Source organism: Motacilla alba, chromosome 19 (genome assembly GCF_015832195.1).
Source record: "Motacilla alba alba isolate MOTALB_02 chromosome 19, Motacilla_alba_V1.0_pri, whole genome shotgun sequence".
In the NCBI taxonomy this organism is placed as follows: Eukaryota; Metazoa; Chordata; class Aves; order Passeriformes; family Motacillidae; genus Motacilla; species Motacilla alba.
Genome location: NC_052034.1, coordinates 7,943,271 through 7,964,201, shown reverse-complemented (window position 1 = coordinate 7,964,201; position 20,931 = coordinate 7,943,271). Strand labels below are relative to the sequence as shown.

The 20,931-nt window shown below is 61.0% G+C and overlaps 4 protein-coding genes and 1 non-coding gene across 9 annotated transcripts in view; 2 read left to right on the top strand and 3 right to left on the bottom strand.

Moving 5' to 3' along the window:
- Positions 1-3,427, top strand: part of STX1A (syntaxin 1A) — a 77,491-nt gene extending 74,064 nt beyond the window's left edge. For both annotated transcript variants that reach the window (XR_005259416.1, XM_038157894.1), the window contains exon 10: positions 296-3,427. Coding sequence is in view for 1 of the 2 variants with exons in the window: in XM_038157894.1 (XP_038013822.1) it covers positions 296-373 (78 nt within the window). In the remaining variant the exon portion in view is untranslated. The remainder of the gene's footprint in view (positions 1-295) is intronic.
- A 292-nt stretch (positions 3,428-3,719) lies between these two features.
- BUD23 (BUD23 rRNA methyltransferase and ribosome maturation factor) lies at positions 3,720-10,189 on the bottom strand. 3 transcript variants are annotated; one of them, XM_038157889.1, is made up of 12 exons: positions 10,025-10,189; positions 9,754-9,791; positions 9,398-9,493; positions 8,532-8,614; positions 8,355-8,451; positions 7,211-7,307; positions 6,773-6,823; positions 6,182-6,267; positions 5,903-5,948; positions 5,307-5,365; positions 4,222-4,311; positions 4,043-4,097 (listed from the first exon to the last, which is right to left on the bottom strand). In XM_038157889.1, exons 1-12 carry the CDS (start codon positions 10,070-10,072, stop codon positions 4,043-4,045), a joined length of 846 nt encoding a protein of 281 aa, XP_038013817.1. In that variant the 5' UTR covers positions 10,073-10,189. The 3 variants fall into 3 exon arrangements, with proteins under 3 accessions (XP_038013819.1, XP_038013816.1, XP_038013817.1); XM_038157891.1 differs by lacking the exon at positions 9,754-9,791 and having other exon boundaries at positions 3,720-4,097; positions 10,025-10,107; XM_038157888.1 differs by lacking the exons at positions 9,754-9,791; positions 10,025-10,189 and having other exon boundaries at positions 3,720-4,097; positions 9,398-9,741.
- On the bottom strand, positions 4,742-4,876 carry LOC119710020. The gene has a single exon (XR_005259479.1).
- DNAJC30 (DnaJ heat shock protein family (Hsp40) member C30) lies at positions 10,070-13,028 on the top strand. The gene has a single exon (XM_038157895.1). It carries the CDS (start codon positions 10,207-10,209, stop codon positions 10,834-10,836), a length of 630 nt encoding a protein of 209 aa, XP_038013823.1. The 5' UTR covers positions 10,070-10,206; the 3' UTR covers positions 10,837-13,028.
- Positions 13,029-17,368: 4,340 nt separating this feature from the next.
- Positions 17,369-20,102, bottom strand: VPS37D (VPS37D subunit of ESCRT-I). Of its 2 annotated transcripts, XM_038157893.1 has the most exons (5): positions 19,905-20,102; positions 18,900-19,071; positions 18,311-18,393; positions 18,034-18,168; positions 17,369-17,937 (listed from the first exon to the last, which is right to left on the bottom strand). In XM_038157893.1, exons 1-5 carry the CDS (start codon positions 20,025-20,027, stop codon positions 17,671-17,673), a joined length of 780 nt encoding a protein of 259 aa, XP_038013821.1. In that variant the 5' UTR covers positions 20,028-20,102; the 3' UTR covers positions 17,369-17,670. The 2 variants fall into 2 exon arrangements, with proteins under 2 accessions (XP_038013821.1, XP_038013820.1); XM_038157892.1 differs by having other exon boundaries at positions 17,369-18,168; positions 19,905-20,101.
- Positions 20,103-20,931: the final 829 nt, after the last annotated feature.

Sequence of the window (20,931 nt, the reverse complement as noted above, 5' to 3'; positions counted from 1 at the left end):
TTCAGCTCAGACTCTGAGCACAGTGCCAGGACTCTGTCCTGGTCACAACACCTGGTCCCATATCAGCTTGGGGACCTGAAGGCCACCTGCCAACCCAGGGCAGAAGCAGGAGCAGGGGCGTCCCTCCCTGTCCGGGACTGCCAGAGCCCTTCTGGTTCCCAAGATGTTGCTCAGAGCCCACCGTGGGCAAAGGGGACAGGACAGAGTGCTGTTCTGAACTCCTGGGTTCATCCTGCTCCAACACTCACCATCCCCTCTCCCTTCTCTCCCTGCTGCTGCTGGGACACGTGAGCAGAAGAAGATCATGATCATAATCTGCTGTGTGATCCTGGGCATCGTCATCGCCTCCACCTTCGGCGGCATTTTCGGCTAGCCTCACCCCCCAGGACTGTTTGTGTGCGATGGATGGAGCCGCGCGTGCCATGGGGCTGCAGCCACACCGGAGCAACCCACGCAGCCCCGGAGCCTCCCAGCAGCATTTCAGTTCTAATGCATGGTTGTTTGTGACGCTGTGTGTGCGGTGCGGTGCGTCTGTGTGGAGGGAGCTCCAGCCCCGGGGCGCAGGCGGGGGGCCGGCCACGGTGATGGCTGCAAGGGGGACCCCGGGGCGGGGGAACCCAAGCTCTCATCACTGCTCCGGGCTGGGTGGCTGGCTGGGACCGGGTGGGGGACAGAAGTGCCCGTGGGCACTGCTGCTGCTCATCCTGTGATGGGCAGCGTGTGTCAGTGACAGCAGGAGGGAGGGATGATGGGGGTTAGGGGTCCTCGGGAGTGTGGTGCCCAGTCAACCTCCCCAGCTTGCCCATCACCTCCAACTTCATGTCTGTCAGCCGCATCTGTGCTTGCAAACACCTTCCCTTGGGCTGCTTCTCTCCGGGGCCCTTCCCCAGGGGTGTGCTCTGCCCAGCCCTGCCTGGCCAGTGACTGTGTCTGGCTCTGGGGCTCCATCCCTGCCACTCCTCCCCTCCCTACCTGAGCCCTCACCGCAGTAGGGTGCCAAAGGCTGGAGGTGCAGGTGGTGGGTGCAGATGGAGCAGTGTGGAATAAGGAGTTGCTGCTTGGGGCCATCACAGCTGCCTGGGGACAGGAATAGGGCACGTCAGGGCCAGTGCTGCTCCTGGATGCTGGCCTGACAGGGCAGGATGGCACGGAGAGTCTAAGGCCAGTGAATTTCCCTGGCTGCTCATCCTGCAGCACAGCCTCAGGATGCTCTCAGCCCTGGCACACGGTGGTCCTGGCTCCTCTTGCCCACAGGCTGGGCTCTGCCTGCCTGGGTTTGGGGTTGCTGCTGATTGTCCACAGCTTCTGACAGCACTCACCGGCAAGCAGGGCTGCTCCAGCCTTGCTTTTTCATACCCTTGGCTGGGGGTTAGAAGCACTTGGGCTTTCTCCTGTTGTGGTCCCAGGAGCAGCCCTTGCTGCATCCAGCCCCCTGCAAGCGAGGAGTAGCAGCCTCCCTCCTCCTGTATCCAGTCTGGCTCTGAACAGGCCAGTGCCTGGCTGCCTCTTGGCCACCTCCTGGCACCCTGCTGCTCCTGGCACCGTGCCCTCCTGCCCGGCCATCCAGTGAGCTCACTGTGGGACAGCCTGGGTGCCCTGTGCCCTCTGCCATGCCCATGACACAGATGCAGCTGCTGTGGGGGTCCCACTGGCAGCTCAGGGGGGTCCAGTACTGCCATTGCCTGTTTCCCTCAGGCTAGGGACAGGGCTCTGCCCTCACCTTCCTCTGGAGACCGCAGGGCTCTGGATGGCCTGTGCACATGCCAAAGCACCACAGAGGAGTCCCAAGGTAGGACTCACTGCCACACTGGGACAGGGGCGGGCTATCGGGTGCTGGTAGCAGAAAAGGGACACTTGATGGCAGCCAGTATTCCAGCCTCGGGCAGCTTCTCCTCCCAGCTCCCACCAGCACCAGGGCAGGGCTGCTCCACAAGCTGCCAGGGTGCTGTGGCTCAGGCACCGGCTGTGTGGGGTGCCCCTGGGTGCAGGGGAAAGGCAGGGGTTGCAGCCACAGAGTGCTGCCTGCCCCAGGGCCCACAGTAGCCCTGACACAGCTTCTCTGCCACTGTTACCCGAGGTCCCCCCACACAGCCCCTTGCTGCATGCAGCTGCCCTGGGGAAGTGGCTCCAGCCTGGTTCCCCACACTGCCCAGTCCAAGCCCCTCGGGGTGCAGCCATGGGAACACCCCAGACCACAGCCCCCTTCTTTCACAGTCCCACAGCACCGATGTGAGCTCCAGCACTGCAGCCTGCATGCACTGAAGGGCTTGGGGCACCAGGACCATGTAGGCAGGGCTAGGAGGCAGGCAAGGGCAGGGTCTCTGCTCCAGGGGGACTTGTCTGGCTGCAGGAAAAGGGAAGTGGCCATGCTTCTGTCCCTCTGCAGCTCCCTGCCACTGCCGTCCATGCTTACTCTGCCAGGCCAGGGAGAGCCCCAGGGCCCCTCCAGGAAGCAATAACACTAGGCAGGCAGGAAAACCCTCCTCCCAGGCTGCTGCCCTGCAGCCATGCTCCTGCCCTGCAGCCATGCCAACTGCTAGCACAAGGTGACTTTTTTTTCTTCCAGGTAGCGGCTTTAGTGGCACAAGCTCACCTGACATCAGGGCTGAGGCACCCCTGTCAAGGCACAAGGCCAGGAACTGCCTCAAGGGGGGTTCTTGGCCCTTGCTCCTTGTTGGCACCACCACTGCCAGCAGCCCCCACAGCAGCAGGAGTCAGATGGGGCCAGGCAGGGCCGCTGGCACTTTGCTGGGATCCTGTGGGCAGCAGCAATGCTGGGCTCCAAAGCCAGGGAGATGAGGAGCAGGCTGCCACTGCTGCCCCACAGGCAGGCTCACACTGTCCTCGCTGTGAGGGGAGGGTGTTTTGGTGCAATAATTACCCCTGCACTACGGGAAGCCCCATTGAGTTCCTTTTCACCTACCTGTCGTTGCATGTACAGACCAAATCACCAAGTGTGGTTGTGCTTTGGGAAGACGTTTCACCTTTTCTTTCCAGCCCCCGACCTGCACCCGCTTGTCCTTTGGGTTCCACCACCTCTGTTCCAAGTGCCACCTGCCCTCCCCACGCCGGGAGCGTGTTGATGCAGTATTCCATGAGCAGTGTGGGGCACGCACAGCTTGCACTCGAACTGGGGATTGGTTGTTTTTGTTTTTTTTTTTTTGTAATTAATGTACTTGAAGGCTTTCCGAGCCCCCCGTGGAGTTCTACTGTTGCTGTACTGTGAGCTAAGTGTCCTTGTTTTCTATGTGGATCTTGACCCTGGCTTGCTCTGTCTCACTGGGCTGGATGACACTGTATGTTGCCTCTCTTCTCCTTCCCTCTTTCCTTTCCTGCTAGCATTCCTTTCTTCTCCCAAGGCTTTGGGTGCAAAACAGCTTCCCATTTTGTGGAATTTTTATGTAGAATAAACATTTGTAACTGTAAATCTCTGGGTGGCAACTCTCCTTGTTTCAAGGGAAGGGAACAGGTGATGGGGGGTCCAGTCAGCCCCAGCACCCTGGAAGCACTAAAGTAAACAGGGTGGGCTTGGTGCCAAGCACCAACAGGAGTAAATGGCTACTGGAATAACAGCAGCAACTTTGTCCTCATGGAGCTACACCGTGACAGTGTGGATCCTCTGCAGGCAGAGGGGAAGCTGGCAGGGAATGAGGTACCCTATTCCCACCTCAGTACTCCCAGCACCAAGGGCAGGACGCAGGACACCAGCAAACACTTCCAACTCTTTGACTCTTTAGTGAGGACCTGGAGATCACATCCTGGCTTACCTGGAGCTCAGCTGGCTCACTGCACTCAGGAAGGTAAGTGATGGCACTGTAGAGCACTGCCCAGCAGCAGTGCCAGAGCACTGCCTGACCTTCACCAGGGAAACAGGGCTGGAAGCTTTGCTGTTGGGCAGCCCCTGAGCCAGCTTGTACCTTTTAGAGCCACAATGACCAGTCCCAGCAAGTCCCCAGGCGTGGGGTGCCATCTGTGCCATCCACAGGAGGCTCTCTGGAGGCACCCACATGCCACCTTCCATGGCAGCAGTGTCCAGAGCAGTTCAGAAGCGAGGACGGCGCTTCCGCCCCGTGTATTTCGTGTCTGCTCGCACCTCCCTGTGGGAAAAGCAGGGAACAGCTCAGCACCACCTGCAGGGCACTTGGGAGGGGAAGGGAGCAGGTTTGTGGCAGGTGACAGCAGGCCAGTCCAGCCTCTGAGGCAGGACTCAGCTGGACTCACTTGCCCTGGCGTCGCCTGCGCTCCTTCTTCTCCAGGATCCAGTCCCGGCTTTTCTTCACGGACTTGCCCTTGACATTCCTGAACCGTGTCCTGTGGGCAGAGTGGACAGAGCTGGAGAGGAACTGAGCTGTGGGGGCACATTTCTCTGCCCCAGAGGATTGTCACCCAGAACTGGGTCACAGAAGTAGTGAGTTTCCCTCCCAGCACCCTGGGCAAGAGGTTCAGGCAGCACTAGGGCAGGTGGCCAAACTCCAGACACGCTGAAGAGGAGGCTGGTTCCAGCCCTGGCTCGGAGCCGAGGGATCCTGACCCATGAACTCCCCCAGGCCATACCCTGTGTCACACCAGCAGCATGCTGCTCTCTGGGGTCTCAGGGCATTACAGGCTCATGCACAACCACCTTCCCCTTGTCTGCTGTACTCCAAACAAGGCAGACGAAGTCAGGCTTCCTACAACACTCCCAGCTCTGCTACTGCCCTCCAAGACCAGACAGCCCTTAGACTGAGTGAGCAGAGAACAGCAATGTAAGAGGCAGGAAAACATGACAGCCACAAGCTCCTGGCAGCCATGACAACTTTCCTCTGGTTTTTGTTCTGTCTCTCCCTATGGCTGCAAGAGGGGCTCCTCCCTGCACCACTGCTGTGGGAAGAGACAGGGCCAGCAGCAGAAACCCCCAGGCCAGAGCTAAGACCTGGAGAGGAGAAAAAAGGGATTGCCAGGACTCAGGCCCTGCAGCCTGCCTCCATGGCTCCATCATGAGTCCTGTAAACATTCCCTCTGCCACACCACTGCCATCAGGTGGAGAGCCCAGTGCTGGACAGAAAGCACACCTGACAGACTGCTCAGCTACACCTCTAGGGTAAGCCCCTACAGCCCCATGGAAGAGCCCTGGGAACTAACTAGTTTTGTTCCCCATGTCCCTTGGGAAGATAAAGCAGTTCACTCCTGGGCTGCTGTGAGTCCTTCCTGTCCTTCCCCTCCCATTGCTTCTCCCACAGCAGCAGTGTGGTCCCCAGTAAAGCTCAGCCCTCAAAGGCCCCCACTCTTTGTAGGGAGAACCTGCAGCCTCACACCCCCCCCGATACCTCTCATTGGTGAACTTTGCCTGGTGTGGCTCTTCACTGGCACACTCGGTACCGAGGCCCTGGAAAGCAAAATTGGGAAGTTGTGTTCTCCTCTGGACCAGGCACAGCCCATCAAAACTAAGGGGAATGCAGGGATCTGCAAGGGGAAGGACCAGAGCAGGAATAAACTGGTCTTCCAGAAATCATGGCAAAAAAAGGCAGCTGTCAGAAGAACAGCTTTAAAGAGGGAAGGGGTAGACTGGATATGGGAAGAAATTCTCCCCTGTGAGGGTGCTGAGGCCCTGGCACAGGTTGCCCAGAGAAGCTGTGGCTGCACCATCCTGGGAAATGCCCAAGGCCAGCTTGGACAGGGCTTAGAGCAGCCTGGGACAGTGGAAGGTATCCCTGCCCATGGCAGGGGTTTGGAACAAGATGGGCTGTAAGGTCCCCTCCAACCCAAACCAGTCTGTGGTTATACGAGAGCAGGGCTTGGTGACTGGCAAGAGATGTATAAATGAAGCCACATCTGCACTCACAGAGCTGTTGGCTCCCACACTGCCCACAGCTCCTGCACATCACGCAGGACAGCAGCTCTGCTGCCTCATGGAGGCCCTCACCTTTGGTAATGTGCCAGATGGCCCAACAAAGAGACAGAGGAAGAACCTGAAAGAACAGGAATAAGGAGCATGAGCGTGGGATTCAGCACGTGAGTCTCAGTCCCCAGGCAAGACTGAGATGGTTTATAACAGAGTCAGATCTAAGCTTGAACCTCTGTCCAGAACTGTATAATGGGTGAGAGAACAGCTCAGGGGAAGGGAAAAAATAATAATAAAAAAAAAAAGATGACTGCTAAACCCAGGCTTCACCTCAGACACAGACAGAGATCCAGGACTCACTTCTTGGCTTTGGCGCTGTTGGGGTAATCCACCACCATTCCCCCTGTGAATCCAGCTCTCATGGCTTGGGCAGTGATGAGCTCCAGCTGGGAAAAGCAGCAGGTGCAAAGTTAATGAGCAGCCATCCCCCAGGAAAGCCCAAGACACCTCTGGGAGCACCACACCCGGCTGGGCATTCCCAAGAGGGACTGCTCCTCCTCCTGCTAAGCTCTACACCTATCTCCTGGTTCTGCAGTCCCATCCTGTCACCATTCCCTGCCTTTGCTGGCTCTCCCTGCTCCTCAGTCTAGCTGGGTTAGCTGGAACAGTGGACTCTCCAGGAGAGGGATACTGGGCTGGATTTTCCAGACCTGAGTTAAGCCAGTCTTTAAACCCACACTCACCTCCTGTCCCACCACTTTAATTTTAAGGCTCAGCCCAAGACAGCAGAACCTGTACAAGGTATCCTCCTTACAGGATATTTTTTGGGCTCCTGAAGAGCTTTAGAAGTGGCAGGCAGGACAGAGACAGTTTCTTGATGTGTAAGAACACAATGCAAACAGTAAATGATTTCTCTGCCTGCACCCCTCCCAGCTGACTGATGGGCTGTACCTGCTCTGAGTTCTCAGGGTACAACTGCAGCACAGCTCGGGATCCTCGGGCCTGCAGGAAACAGAGCTGATCACACACCTGTCCAGTGCAGGTAACCCCTCTGGGTCACCCAGCCCAGCCCCAGACATGAGCTCCTTGCTCCCCAAATCCTCCAGGACAAGGCTCCCAGGAGAGCTGCTCACCCACAGAGCCAGTGAGGCACAGGGGAACAGCAGCTACCCCAGAATCATGAACTGTTAGGTTTGGAAAAGACCACGATCCCCATCAAGTCCAACTTTGACGAGAAGCAGCACCAGGCAAGAAGGCAGGCAGTGGCTGCTCCTGCCAGTCTGCTTCAGAGCAGCATTTACTTAAAACAACCTGACTTGAAGAGTTGTGAAAAGCACCAGCAAAGCCCTAAGAGCAGCAGAGATGTGGCTGGTAGAGGGTGGCACTTACCAGGGCAGTGTAAAGAGTGGAGAAGAATCTGTAGAGGCGTTTGGGGGGGCTGTGGGATTTCTTGTCAGCATTGCAGAGCCACTGCACTGCAGAAATACTGAGGAGGAAAATAAGACCCTCAGGACAGAGTGACTGGGTCCTTCACAGAGCTTGCCACCTCCCTTGGAGCTGAATTCCTGCACTAGGCACGTGCTGGGCCTCAGGGAAATTAAATAATTTCCTCTGTGTTGCTTTGCCTTCTGTTTCACAGCCACGCAAACCCCTCTGGAGACTCACAAAACTTAACAAGGTGCATAAGTTAAAGGGCAAAAGCATCACCAAGCATCCCCTTTAGTCCAAGTGCTCAAATCACAGGATGACAGAATGCTTTGGGTAGGAAAGGCCCCTAAAGCTCAGCTTGTTCCAGCCCTTGCCATGGGCACAAACACCTCACACTATCCCAGGCTGCTCTAAGCCCTGTCCAACCTGGCCTTGGACACTTCCAGGGATGGGGCAGCCACAGCTGCTCTGGGCAACCTGGAGGCATCCCCACCCTCACAGGGAAGAATTTCTTCTCTGTATCTCACCAAAATGCTCCCCCTTTCAGCTTGAACCCATTACTCCTGCTCCAAGCATTACAGTTCCTGAGGAGCACTGGAGAGCCCAGCTGTGTCCCTTGCCTGGCCAAGCAGCTTTTCCCAAAGAGCAATTTAAACCAGAGCTTTTGGCTCAGCAATGGGCAGCTCTTGCTTCTTCCCAGCTGTTCCCTAAGCAGGTATGTCCCTCTGTCCCCTTCATCTCAAAGCCAAACATCAAACTTTGATCCAGGAACTGACTTCTCTAAACTGTGCCACTTTATACTTTGTTCTCCTCCTTGGAGCAGGTCCCAGCCACCCTGACAATATCCCCAGCTTTACTTTCTTCAACAAAATTCCTAGCTCAGCAGCACAAAGGGACAAGCGTCACCTGGGAAACAGCTGTCACAAGCCGTTTCTACCATCCAGAGGTTTGGAGGTTTGTCCTGGAGTGACGGAGCCAAGGTGCACAGAGCAAAGAGAGCGGCTGACAAGGCCAGTCCCTCCCAGCTGGGGTCTACCAGGTGGGCACCATGGGTACTGAGCAGTTCTGGGGGTGTCAGAGAGCTCAGCCACAGGCACAGACTCACCTGATACAGCCGTCAAACATGCCGGGCCTGAAGGGAATGCCGTGCCCCACGTCTGCAAGGAGAAGGTCTCCTTCCACCTCCCTCTCCACGGCCACATCTGCACAGAACACAGCACAGCTCAGGCAATCAGCTCCCACCCCTGGGGCCTCCGAGGGTCTCAGGGGAGGTTGTGCTCACCCAGCATGGCAGGGCTGATGTCCATGCCAATCCAGTAATGACCCTCCTCAGAGATGTGATCCCCACTCAGCCCTGAGCCGCAGCTAGAGGGAGGAAGGGGGAAAGGGCTGGGCTCAGGGGGCAGCTCCAGTTGTGGGTTTCTCTGGGTCTGGACTGAAGGCACTTGAGATGGTGGTTCATGCTCAGACTCAGGTGTTTATTATTTCTGATCAGTGAAACAGCCTCACAACCATGAGTTCAGCAGTGTTTCATTAGAAGGCACAAAATGGCCAACAATCTCTTATTACAAAGCCTTTTAAGACTAAACCATCCAATTAAGAACTGACACCTAGATTATTTTCCCTTTTAACCCAATAACTGATCCCAAAGAGCCCCAATATGGGCTTTTCTGCCCAATTACAAAAATGCCACCCAAAGCCATGGAGGAGAAAGAAGAAGAAGAAGCATGAAGGAGAAACCCAGGATGACACCCTGTGCCCTCCATCTTGCTCCCATCCACAACATAGTAAACATCCCAAAACCTAAATTTCTCACCAAGTGATACACCTGCACTACTCTCTGTAATCTATTTCACACTTCTGTGGATTCCAGTCTATCTTGAAGTCTGGGAAACTTTCTCCATGAGTGAGGGTCAAAGTCAGTGCTCCCCTGGGGGTCAGGACACCCCAGAGCAGACAAAGAAATAATCCCCGTGCCCTGGGTTTCCACAGGCTCATGGGGCTGCTCTGAGGCTGCTGCTGGCCACACACCCCCAGCGTTACAGCAGCCTGTCACTCCTATTCAGCCCACAAAAGACACTGGGACCCGGCCACCCCCTTACCCCTGCAGCCCCAGATGTGCCCTAACCCGGGCAGAGCGCCGCTCACCCCACGTCCAGGAGGAGGCACGCACGGTCCTCGGGCAGCCCCAGCAGCTCCACAGCCCGCTCCGACATCTGCGACTGGATCTCCACCACGCGGGAGCTGAGGCACAGCACAGCGTGGGCGACGGGCGACATCCCCCGCACTGCGAGACCGGACCCGCACCGCCCCGCGGCAGGACCCGAGCACCCCTCGCCTCCCGGCAGGACCCGACCCTGCCCCTCACTGCCGCCGCTGCCGGACCCCCCGAACTCACGGCAGGGCCCGGGACCGACCCCCACCCCCGGTGGGACCCCCGGTGCCCGCCCCATGGCGAGCCCGCTCATGCCGCGCCCGGCCCCGCAGCGCCGGTGCCGCCGTACTTCTGGGTGTACTTCCGCGCCTCGGCCTCATCGTAGAACTGGAACGAGAGAGCGGCGGGGCGGTGAGGCCCGGCCCCCCAGCGGAGCCCGGCTCCCCTCACACGTGCCCGGTTCCCGGTTCCCCCCACACGTTCCCGGTTCTCCCCGCCATGCCCGGTGCCCCCCACACGTTCCCGGTTCTCCCCGCCGTGCCCGGTGCCACCCACACGTTCCCGGTTCTCCCCGCCGTGCCCGGTTCCCCCCACACGGGCCCGGTTCCCCCCGCGCTCACCAGCTCGGGCGGCCCGCGGTGCTCGGGCCGGCGGCCGCTGCCCGCCATGCTGCGGCTGCGTGACGTCACTGCCCGCGTGCGTCTGCGCACGTCACTTTCCGCGCCGCAGGTCCCCCGCCGGTGGCGTCACTGCTCCGCGCCCGTGACGGCGCTCATCATGGCGGGCGGGCGCTGAGGCCGCCATGGGCCCGGCGGTGCTCGGGCGGCTGCGGCCGCTCCTCCCCGCGGCCCCGCGGCCCGGCCGCGTCCCGCCGCCGTCGCGGGCCGCGCAGACGGGCGGTGCTGGAGCCCCGCGGCCGCGCCGCGATCTCTACGAGGTGCTGGGCGTCCCGTCCACGGCCACGGCGGCGCAGATCAAGACGGCGTACTACGAGCAGTCCTTCCGCTACCACCCCGACCGCAACGCCGGCAGCGCGGCCGCGGCCGCGCGCTTCGCCGCCGTCAGCGAGGCGTACCGGGTGCTGGGCAGCGCCGCGCTCCGCCGCAAGTACGACCGCGGGCTGCTGAGCGCCCAGGAGCTGCGCGACGCGCCCCGGCCCTCGGGCCGCCCTCCCGCCGCCGCCGCGCCGCCGCCGCCCCGCGCCCCCGCCGCCCGCCCGGGGCCCGGCCCCGCGCCCTTCGACTTCGACGCCTTCTACCGCGCGCACTACGGGGAGCAGCTGCAGCGGGAGCAGATGCTGCGGGCGCGGCGGGAGCAGCTGCGCCTCCGCCGGGAGGAGTCCGCGGCACAGGGACGCCTTCGGATCCTCTCCGATCTCTCGGTCGGGCTCCTCTTCTTCCTGGGGGTTGCTCTCATCTACGGCCTCAAGTGACGGCGCGGCGGTGGTGGGGCTGGGCAGCCCCCGGGGTGCTCCCCCAGCTGCGCAGTGTCACCAGCGGCCCTGCAGCACCCTGGATCTGCTGCTCAGGCTGTGACATTGCACCCTGCCAGTGTGACCTTCAGGCACGGGAAGTGGCCAGCAGGCTTCACGGGCTGTGAGCTGTGACCTTCAGACACACAGTGCCCCTGGCTGGCACGGGATGTGCCCTCTGGATGCCCTCTGGGGGCACAGCCTGGGCCAGACCACTCATGGTGACCTTGCAGAGGTGCTGCAGGAGCTCTGCAGGCTCTTGATGTGCCCCCTCAACCAACACCACCTGCACAGGCCTGGCAAGTGAGCACAGTTCTGGACTCTGGACTGGGATGTTGTACCCTGGGTGTGCCCTGGCTGCCTGCAGAGGTTAAAGGCTGTCAGGGGTGCTGTGTGCTGCGTGTGTTCAGGGCTGCTGGTGCTCAGCTGTGCCTCTGGTTTCTGCTGCTGCCAGGCCTGTGCTGTCACAGCTGCTGGTGCCACATCTCTGGGGAGCTCCTGATGTCCCAGCTGATCACCCTGTCAGGATGGCAGTACAGGAGTCATAGATCAGACCTGAGAAATGCAACCTGAGCCCATGGCCTGGTCAGTGTGGGACATTGCCTGGAGGTGTGGGGAAGCACTTTGGTGTCTGCAGTCCTCAGTCCTGCCTAGGGCCTGCCAGGAACATTACACCAGCCCTGCCTCTGAGGATTTTGGCTGTGGTGCACGTGTGAGCACCCAGTGCTATTCTCTGTGTTTTACACGTATCTGAGCATCATTTGCACAAGAGTATTTGCCTATTTAAATGCTGAGGTGTTTAAGAACTAAAGATTGTGTTTCTCAGAACCTTTTCCCTCTCCTTGGGTGAAGGTTCACCTGTGCTATGCTGCTGCTGCCTGGAGGGAGAGAAGCTTCCTGGCCATGGCCTGAGCGTGCCAAGGACTGTGTGGGACACTGGCTTTGCTGTCAGGGGGGTGAGCAGGAGCCCCAGCCTTGTTCCCTCATCGCCCAGGCCCTGGGCTGTGCTTTGGCCCAGCACAAGAATGTTACAAGTGAATGCCTTGTGTTTGCACTGTGATTCCTGTGATCCCGCTCGGAGCCTGAGGCAGTGGCACAGCAGGGACACCGTGGCTGCAGTCTGCATAGCAGGGGCAAGATGCAGGTTGGGCAGGGAAAGAGGAAAAGAATTATACAGCCAGAGAGGCTCTGAGAGACCAAGAGGAGCCTGAAACCAACCCAAAAGCTAAAACCAGCACGATGGACATGCCACAGCAGGAAACAAGCTCCAGGAGGCTGCAGCTGGAGGAAGCAGGCTGTCCCCTGGGGGATGGGGAACAGCAGCCCTTGCACTCCCCATCCACTGTGGGGTACCAAGGAAAGGAGCAGAAGAGCCTGGGGTGGACCAGGCTGGGAGCTCAGGCCTCCTGTCACTTCTTCCAGTGAGGCCTGGTGGAAGTGGGGAGCTGGGTAAGGAATGGCAAAGGGCACAGTGGCCCCTGAGGGGATGAGAAAGGTGGACACAAGTTGAGGCTGATGTGACCAGTGGCTGCCAAGCTGTGAGCAAGCCCAGCTGGCCATGGGGTATCACCCTCCATGGGGTGAGGGCTTTGCTGCTGGCACGAGGCACCAAAAGCCTTCCCCGTGTGCAGGGCCAAACTGGTCCTCGGCACCTCTCCTGCTTGTGCAGGATTGCTCAGGATTGCTCTCAAGCTTGTGCCTCCTCCAGCTGATCGCTAGAGGCTGCTGCATGCTTGGACTAAGCTCAACCCAGGGGCAGGGTGAGCTTTCCAGGATCCTCCGTGCCAGTCTGTCCCTGCACCCGGGGTCACAGCACTGGGATGTCACAGTGGGAGGCACAGGAGCCTGGTGTGCCCTGCTACAGAGGGGGAGTCTCTGGAGCTGTGGCTCTGGCACCTGCTGATGCATTTTCATGCTCATCTTCATTCTGTAAAGCAAATCACTCAAAAGATCAGAGGTAGCTTTTTGGGCAGATTTGGGCAGGAAGCATTACTCGCAGGCTGGAAAAGCCAGCAGTGTCCATGGCACTAGGGAGCACTTCTCTGGCTCCCACCCAGACAGGGGGTTTGGAGTTCCTGCTGCTGGCTCTTCTCTTCCTCCTCAGGTCTCTGTGATGTATCTTGAAGATTAAAGACATCCAGCCATAAATTGGAGCCAAAATGTCACATCTTTCTTTTGCTGGGCCTGGGTGGTAAATATTGCTTGTGCTTGCTGGGAAGCAGGGGTGAGGGGCAGGCAGGTTTTTCACATCCTGACTTCAGCCAGTGAAGAAGAGGGCAGGGAGGGGAGTTCTGTCTCCCCTGCTGGGAAGGGTGGGCATGCAGCCTGCAGTCAGCAGGGCAGGGTGGCCCCTCTGGAGGTTCTGTTCTGTGCTGCCTGCCACCCAGGGGTGGCTGTGCACTGGTGACATCCCCTGTGCTCTGCCCTCACCCGCTGCCTGCGCAGAGGAGGCTGCCCTAAACTCTCCAGTGTCACCTTTGCCCAGTCAGGCCTGACTGCTCCTCTGCTCTGGGAAGGATTTCAGGAGCTTGGGCAGCGAGTGGCTGGAGCTGGTCCAAATGCACAGCCTGCCTCCCAGCTCCCAGCATAGCACTGTTCTGCCCCTTTTTCTCCTTGTGTCAACAGTGTCATGGTATTCTTGCTGTTCCCCAGTTGTTTCCTTGATGGAGAAGGGCCAGGAGAACTGGGTTTCATGCTGCTTTCCTTTAGCCAGGTGAGCAGAGCCTGTGTGGGTGCCAGGGGGCTGTGAGCTGTCCAGGGTTGCAAGACCAGCAGAGGCTAAAGCTCAGTAATTCCCTGTGGCCTTTACATCTCAGGAGCCAGGATGCATCCCTGGGGACAGTGACACACAGAGGGTTGTTCTGTGAGAACAGGAGCCCCCCTTCCTGCAGCTGGGGCAAGGCAGCCATCAGCAGGGTCACAGCAGGGAAGAGCTTGTACTCCCAGGTCCTTTTCCTGCTTTGGGGATGTATCCAGTCCCTGCAGCACAGCTCAGCAGCAGCTGAGCTCTCCACAGCCCCTCCTGGCCCGTGCCCTCGTGGGCAGGGTGAGGTGGCAGTTTCAGCTGGGGACTTCACCGTGAGCATCCCGAGGCCTTTGCTGGGAGGAGTGTGATGTTCACAGCAGGGATTTCTTCCTCCTCAGTCTCCAGCCCACTGGGGCCATTTTGACAGATATTCTAGCACTTCCTGACCCTGTGGCTCCCCATTTCACTTGCCTGCACGTGATGTATGTGTCCATGTTGGATGCTTGTCCTTTGCTCTCTTAGCCCTGGTGCCAGGTTTTGCCAGCTGTGTGTCACCAAAAGGGTGACAGTTGTCCAAGGGTGACTTGTTGGTGGGGCCTCAGCCATCATCCCATGCCCACCCATCCTATCCAGGCCTGGACTGCTCTTCACCCCAGGGGTTGTTTTGGTGTTGCTCACTCCCACCCTTAAATCACTGGCAGCAGACATCAAAGGGAAGCACCAAAATCCGAGTAGTTAATAGATGGGAATGGGATGCTGTGGCAAGCTAAGGAAATCTAAGGTTCCAGGGAAACTTAAACAAGCTGGATGGAGCCTGATGGCCCCAGTGCTGAGGCCCTCCAAGCTCAGTGCAGACCCCACTCCCCAGCCCCTCTTCATGGGCTGATATCCCCACAGCTGCAGGTTTGGGGTGCTGAGCAGCCCCCCTCAGCTGGTGGGTGCTGCAGCCTGGGAGTGCGGGGTCTCAGGGCCTCCTCCTGGAGCTGGCCTGCTCTTTGGAAAGGAAGGGGTCAAACCTGGCTGCTGGCAGATCTTTGATTGTGCCAGCTGGGCTGGGGACATGAGGGGCAGGAACAGGGAGCTGCAGGCTGGGGAGCAGAGTCCTGAGCAGCAGTGAGGGGTGGCCATCAGCCTCCTCCCCCCAAAGGGACTGGCCTGGCAGGGCTGGGGGTGAGGGGACAGCCCCTGGTACAGCCCCAGCCCTCACCTGAGTGGGCAGAGCTGTGCCCCCTGGTGCTGCTGCTGGTGGCTCTGCCCTCCCAGGGAAGGGCTGCTATGGTTGGCAGCACCCGAGGGTGGGGGCAGCTCCCCCCGCCTTCAGCAGCATCCCCTGAGGCCACTCCTTGGTTAATAGAGTTAATTGTTAATGCACCTCCCTCAGCAGCCCCGTGCCTGCTCCAGGGGCCCAGCTGGGGCACACTGGCACCCCCTTCCTGGCTGGTCCTAGCCCAGGTTTGTACCCCTTTGGCACCCCATTGCCTGGGGGTTGTGGCTCAGGGGATTGCCCGGGGGGGTGGGGGGCACTCCTGTTCTCCCAGCTGGGGGCTGCTCCTTACCCAGCCTGGAGCCAGGGATGGGGGCACCCCCCGCTCCCTGCCCAGCTCTGGCTGCACACCAGCTGGCAGCCCACGCTGCTGCCTGGCCCAGCAGAAATGAATGCAGGTGCACAGCCAGGGGCAACCTCTCCTCCTCCTCCTCCCCAGGGTGAGCAGGAGCACCTTTACCCTCCTTGACTTCATCCTGCAGGGCAGGGACAGGCAGGGAGAGGCGCAGGGCAGGCAGGAGGGGCAGAGGGGGTCACCCTGTCTACTGTCAGCTTCTGCCTGTGAGCCAATGTCCCTGCCTGCCCCGTGTCCCCAGTCCCAGCTGGCCTGTGGGGGGCCTGGAGCTGTTGGTGGCAGTGGGCAGGCAGTTGCCCCTCGGTCCCCAGGGATACAGGGTGCACCCCTAGCCAGGATCACCACAGCTGGGGTGTCCAGCCACCCACAGGGGCCAGCCAGAGCATGCCCCAAAATGGACAGGACCAGAGGCAGGATGGCAGGAACCTCCCCAGGGCAGGGGCTCACCGGGCTTGGCAGCTTCCCAAAGGATCCCAAGGTTCTCCTCCCTGGAATTGGGTGTGGCCAGCCCAGCAGGACCATGGGGTTGCCAGGGCCTGCCCAGTGCTTCCGGAAGTTCCTGGGGTGCTGCAGGGCTCCTCTGGACTGACAGACAGACAGACCATGGCAGCACAGCTTACCTTGGTGCTCAGACTGTCACTTCTAGTGCTGCAGCTCTCACAGACACTCACCTTGCCCAGCCTGCAGGGGCAGCTGCTCACCCTGAGAGTCCTCACTCATGGGGCCACGGGGGTGACTCAGGAGCTGCATGGGACCAGGAAGTTTGTCCTGGAGCTGGTGGCAGACCTGCCCAGCCTGTGGCTGCCCAGCCCTGGGGAGCTGTGCAGGGCAGGTACTGCCTGGGGGGTCCACTGGGGGGCCTGGCTAGTTTTTGGGTGGCTTGGCTGCTCGTGCTCCATCTCATGCCTCAGTGCTGTGCCTGGTCCCCTGTGGCAGGGCAGTGGCAGCCACCAGCACTGCCTGTGGCTGGGGCTCAGCCCAGGCCAGTGAGCACAGAGCCTGGCTGGCAAACAGGCCCTTCATTGCCAGGCTGAGCCCAAAGTGGGACTCAGGAAAGCAGCAGGGGCTTTGTGAAACTCCAGATATTCCAGTGACTACCACCACCACATGCCAATAAAGGCACAGTGGCTGGTCCCCTATTTATCCTAGTTTTAAACCTGCTTTAACTGGTAATGCTGGAATATTAGCCATAAATGAGGGCTGAAGTTTGGCACAAGGCCAGGTAGCCTCAGTGGGGGAGAGTGATCAGACACTGCAAGGTAATGACCTGTATTTTGGGGTGGTTTGTAGCCTGAGCCAGGGACTTCTGCTGCTTGGGATGATTTCCAAGCAGTCTGCATAGCAGGGGCAAGATGCAGGTTGGGCAGGCAGTTGGGAAAGAGGAAAAGAATTATACAGCCAGAGAGGCTCTGAGAGACCAAGAGGAGCCTGAAACCAACCCAAAAGCTAAAACCAGCACCATGGACATGCCACAGCAGGAAACAAGCTCCAGGAGGCTGCAGCTGGAGGAAGCAGGCTGTCCCCTGGGGGATGGGGAACAGCAGCCCTTGCACTCCCCATCCACTGTGGGGTACCAAGGAAAGGAGCAGAAGAGCCTGGGGTGGACCAGGCTGGGAGCTCAGGCCTCCTGTCACTTCTTCCAGTGAGGGCTGGTGGAAGTGGGGAGCTGGGTAAGGAATGGCAAAGGGCACAGTGGCCCCTGAGGGGATGAGAAAGGTGGACACAAGTTGAGGCTGATGTGACCAGTGGCTGCCAAGCTGTGAGCAAGCCCAGCTGGCCATGGGGTATCACCCTCCATGGGGTGAGGGCTTTGCTGCTGGCACGAGGCACCAAAAGCCTTCCCCGTGTGCAGGGCCAAACTGGTCTTCGGCACCTCTCTTGAGGGAAACTCACACTCATGGCAGGCTCTGCACCCTTGCAGGAGCCCTCAGCTTCCCCAGGGAAGAGATGTCCTGAGCCAAGTGCAAAGGAAAGGTCTGGGGGCTCCTCAGGCTGGAGAGCTCTCCTTGGCTGCCAGTCACCTCCAAGCCTGGCAAGTGCTCCCTGGTAACCCTTTCCTCCCTGCCTCTCTCATCCTGCTGTTCATAGCGAGAGCCAAAGGGCAGAGCATGCAAAGAGCACACACAGAGCATGGAAAGAGGCTTTATTTAGGAAGCATGTGGCACACCCAGTGCTCCTGCGCCTTTTCCCTGCTATCCCTCCCAGCTAAGCCCACTGACATCCCTATGAGCCACCCACCCCTGCTTCCTGTCCCCGTTCCTCCTGCTGTGGATGCAGAGCCCTCCCCCCGGCAGCCCCCCAAATGCAGGACCCCCTGCCCCAACCAAGCAGTTCCATCCCTGTGAGCACCCCGAGTGCCTGCCCCACGGCCCCTCTGTTCCTGCCCGCGGCAGTGCTGCCCGGGAGCAGGGCCATCCCCAGCCTGCCCCGCTACCGGTGCGGGGGCTCCTGCTCCCGGTGCTGCTGCTGCCCGCGGCCGGGCTGGGCGCTGAGCACGGGGATGTGTCCAACGAGGCGCAGGGGAGAGCCCAGGCCGGGCACTTCGGAGCAGGGAGATGCTGGCTGCTGTCCCAGGGCTGGGAGATGGTTCTTGGGAGGTGCAGCCGGCACGGGAAAGGGCACAGCAGCCTCCGAGGGGACGAGGAAGGCAGGCACAAAGCCGTAGGACAGATCAAAGGCTTTGGGGGCCACTCCACTCTGCAAGGGGGCGAGGCGGGCTGGTGCCATGCTAGCTGGGGCACCTGGGCACCCCGCAGGGCCCACAGGGTCCCTGCCCACCGGGTCCTTCTGCACCTGGTCCTTCTGCAGCAGCTCCTGCAGTTTCTCCAGCTGTGTCCGGCAGACGTGGGAGCGTGTGCGGCTCTGGCAGAAGGACTCCAGAAAGGACTCGAGGGGCAGGTCCTGGGCCAGGAACTGCTTTATCTGTGCCTGTGGGATGGGCAGTGGGACTAGAAGGAGCACCCCCTGGACCCTGGGCTCTTCTACAGGCCCTGGCACATGGGAGGCACGGAGAGCACTCCATGGCCCTGGTAAGGAAGGGACAACAGCACAGGGGTCTCAGCTAACTCACCTCTGACTCTGCTTCGGAGGCATCAAGCCTGGCTTGGAGCAGGCCCAGGGCGCTCTGTGGGCTCCACTTCTCCAGGTAAACCTCTGTGTGTCAGAAGGAGATGGGGCTGCCAACCTTCCCTTAGATACCCCTACTGCTGGGGCTACTGAATTTTCCATCCCCAAGCATCAGTTCCCCCCTTCCTTGCACTGAAATGCCCCCAAACACATCCCTGGAGCCACCTGCACACCACAGCTTCCATCCCCCCCGGCTGCTCAGAAAGGCTGTGGATGCCTCATCCTTGCAATTGTTCAGGGCCAGGTTGGACTGGGCTTGGAGCAGCCTGCTCTAGGGAAGGTGTCCCTGCCCACAGCAGAGGATGGAATGAGATGATCTTTAAGGTGCCTTCCAACCCAAATGATTCTGTGATTCCATGACTGGTCCCAGCTAAGGATTTGCTGTGTTACAGAGAGCATCATCTCTCACCACTCCTGATCATGGCTGAACCATCTCCCTGGGGTAGGGCCAAGAATGCTGAGCCCACCTGGACCCTCATATTAACAGGGGTTGCTCCGGATGTGCCTCAGCCCGTGGGCTGCACCCCACTCACCCAGGCGCTGCTGTTTGTCCCAACATGCCTCTCGGATCTCCTGCAGCTCCTGGTACTTGATGGCCAGGGAGGCCTTCCCATCCTCCAGCCGAGGGCGCAGGGACAGATTCACCCTGGCCTGGGTGCAGTTTGAAGCCAAACACATTTCCCGCTCCAGCTGTAGGCTCTGGAACTGTGGGAATGGGATTGGGGCCGTGCGTGTCAGCAATGAGAGAAATGGGCAGAACCAGTCAGATCCAGCACCTTGCTGGGCGGGGGGCAGTGTCCATCCGGGGGTGAGCCCTCTTTTTCTGCACTGCCTCCATCCCTCTGCTTTGCCTGGGAAGGGGGCGCATCCCGGGGGAACGCAGCGGCTGGAGCCGGGCTACGCAGGCCGGCTAAACCCGACCGCGGCAACCTCAGCGCCGGCTGCGCGGCCCCGCTGCAGGGAAAGCGCTCGGCAGAGGACACGGATGTCACGGAAGGGACACTCGCCCTCCCCTCGCTGCGCACACCCCGTCTGCACTCGGGGCCACCCAGGGAAGAGGCTGGAATCGGGCCGAGAGCGATTCCACAATAACCCGCGGCGGTTCCGCAGCGGAGCCGGGAGGGCGCGGGGCTCATGCCGGCTGCGGAAAACGAGACCAGGCGGGAGGGCGGGCGAAGGGCCGGGGCCTCGGCAGATCTCGGGATGCGGGGACAGCGGACGGGGCTTGGTGGCCACGGCTTTGGTGGCCGGAGGCTTCGGCAGCGGGAGCCCCGCGCAGCCGCGGTCGGGACGCCCGGGCGGAGGTTCCCCGCCCGCCGGTGGGCTCTGCGGCTGCTGCGGAGCCCCCGCGATTATGGGCGGCAAGGTGAGGGCAGCGGGCGACGGAGCCGGCGAGGTGCCCGGCGCCGCAGTGCCAGCTCCCGGGCCGCGGGCGGCTCCGCCCTGCGCACCGGGACAGCCCCGAGCAGCGAGTGGCGCCCGGCCCGACCCCGCCGGCGGCGGGACACCGGCCCCCGGCCCCCCGGCCCCGGCCGTACCTTCCTGCTGAGGCGGGCGGCGCGCTGCAGCCGCGGCTCGTCCTGCAGCAGAGCCCGGAGCTGCGCCGTGCTGAGCGCCCCGAGGCGGCGCGGAGAGCCGGGCGGCGCCGCGGGCCGGGACATGGGCCGGGATCGGGATCGGGATCGGGACCGGGACCGGGACCCCCGCCCCCGCCGCCGGGAGCCGCGCGCGCCGCCTCGCGCCCGCCGCCCCCGCCGGTCTTAAAGGAGCCGCAGCGGAGCGCACCCGCAGCGCACCGCACCGCACCCGCAGCGCACCGCTCCGCTACCGCACCTGCACCGCACTGCTCCGCTACCGCACCCGCAGCGCAGCGCACCGCTCCCCCAGCGCACCGCACCGCTACCGCACTGCTACCGCACCTGCACCGCTCCCGCACCGCACCGCTCCCCCAGCGCACCGCTCCCGCAGCGCACCGCACGGCACCGCTCCCGCACCGCGCCGCTACCGCAGCGCTCCGCTACCGCACCGCTCCCCCAGCGCTCCCGCACCGCTCCCGCAGAGCACCGCTACCGCACGGCACCCCACCGCTCCTGCACCGCACCGCGCCGCCTCCGGCCGGGGACACGGGCGCTACTCTTGCTCCGGGCACTCTGCACCCGCTGCGCGCAAACCCGACCCCCCTGTGAGCACCCTGCTCCCGGCTGTGTGCACCCTGCTCCCCGCTGCACGGATCCTGCACCCCGCTCTGGGCAACCTGCACCCGCTGTGGGCATCCTGTACTCACTCTGGGCAAGCTGCACCCACTCTGGGCAACCTGCACCCACTTGGGGCAACCTGTACTCACTCTGGGCAACCTGCACCCGCTGTGGGCATCCTGTACTCTCTCTGGGCAACCTGCACCCACTGTGCACAACCTGCACCCACTCTGGGCAACCTGCACCCACTCGGGGCAACCTGTACTCACTCTGGGCAACCTGCACCTGCTGTGGGCATCCTGTATCCGCTGTGGGCAACCTGTACCTGCTCTGTGCACCCTGCTCCCGGCTGTGCGCACCCTGCTCCCCG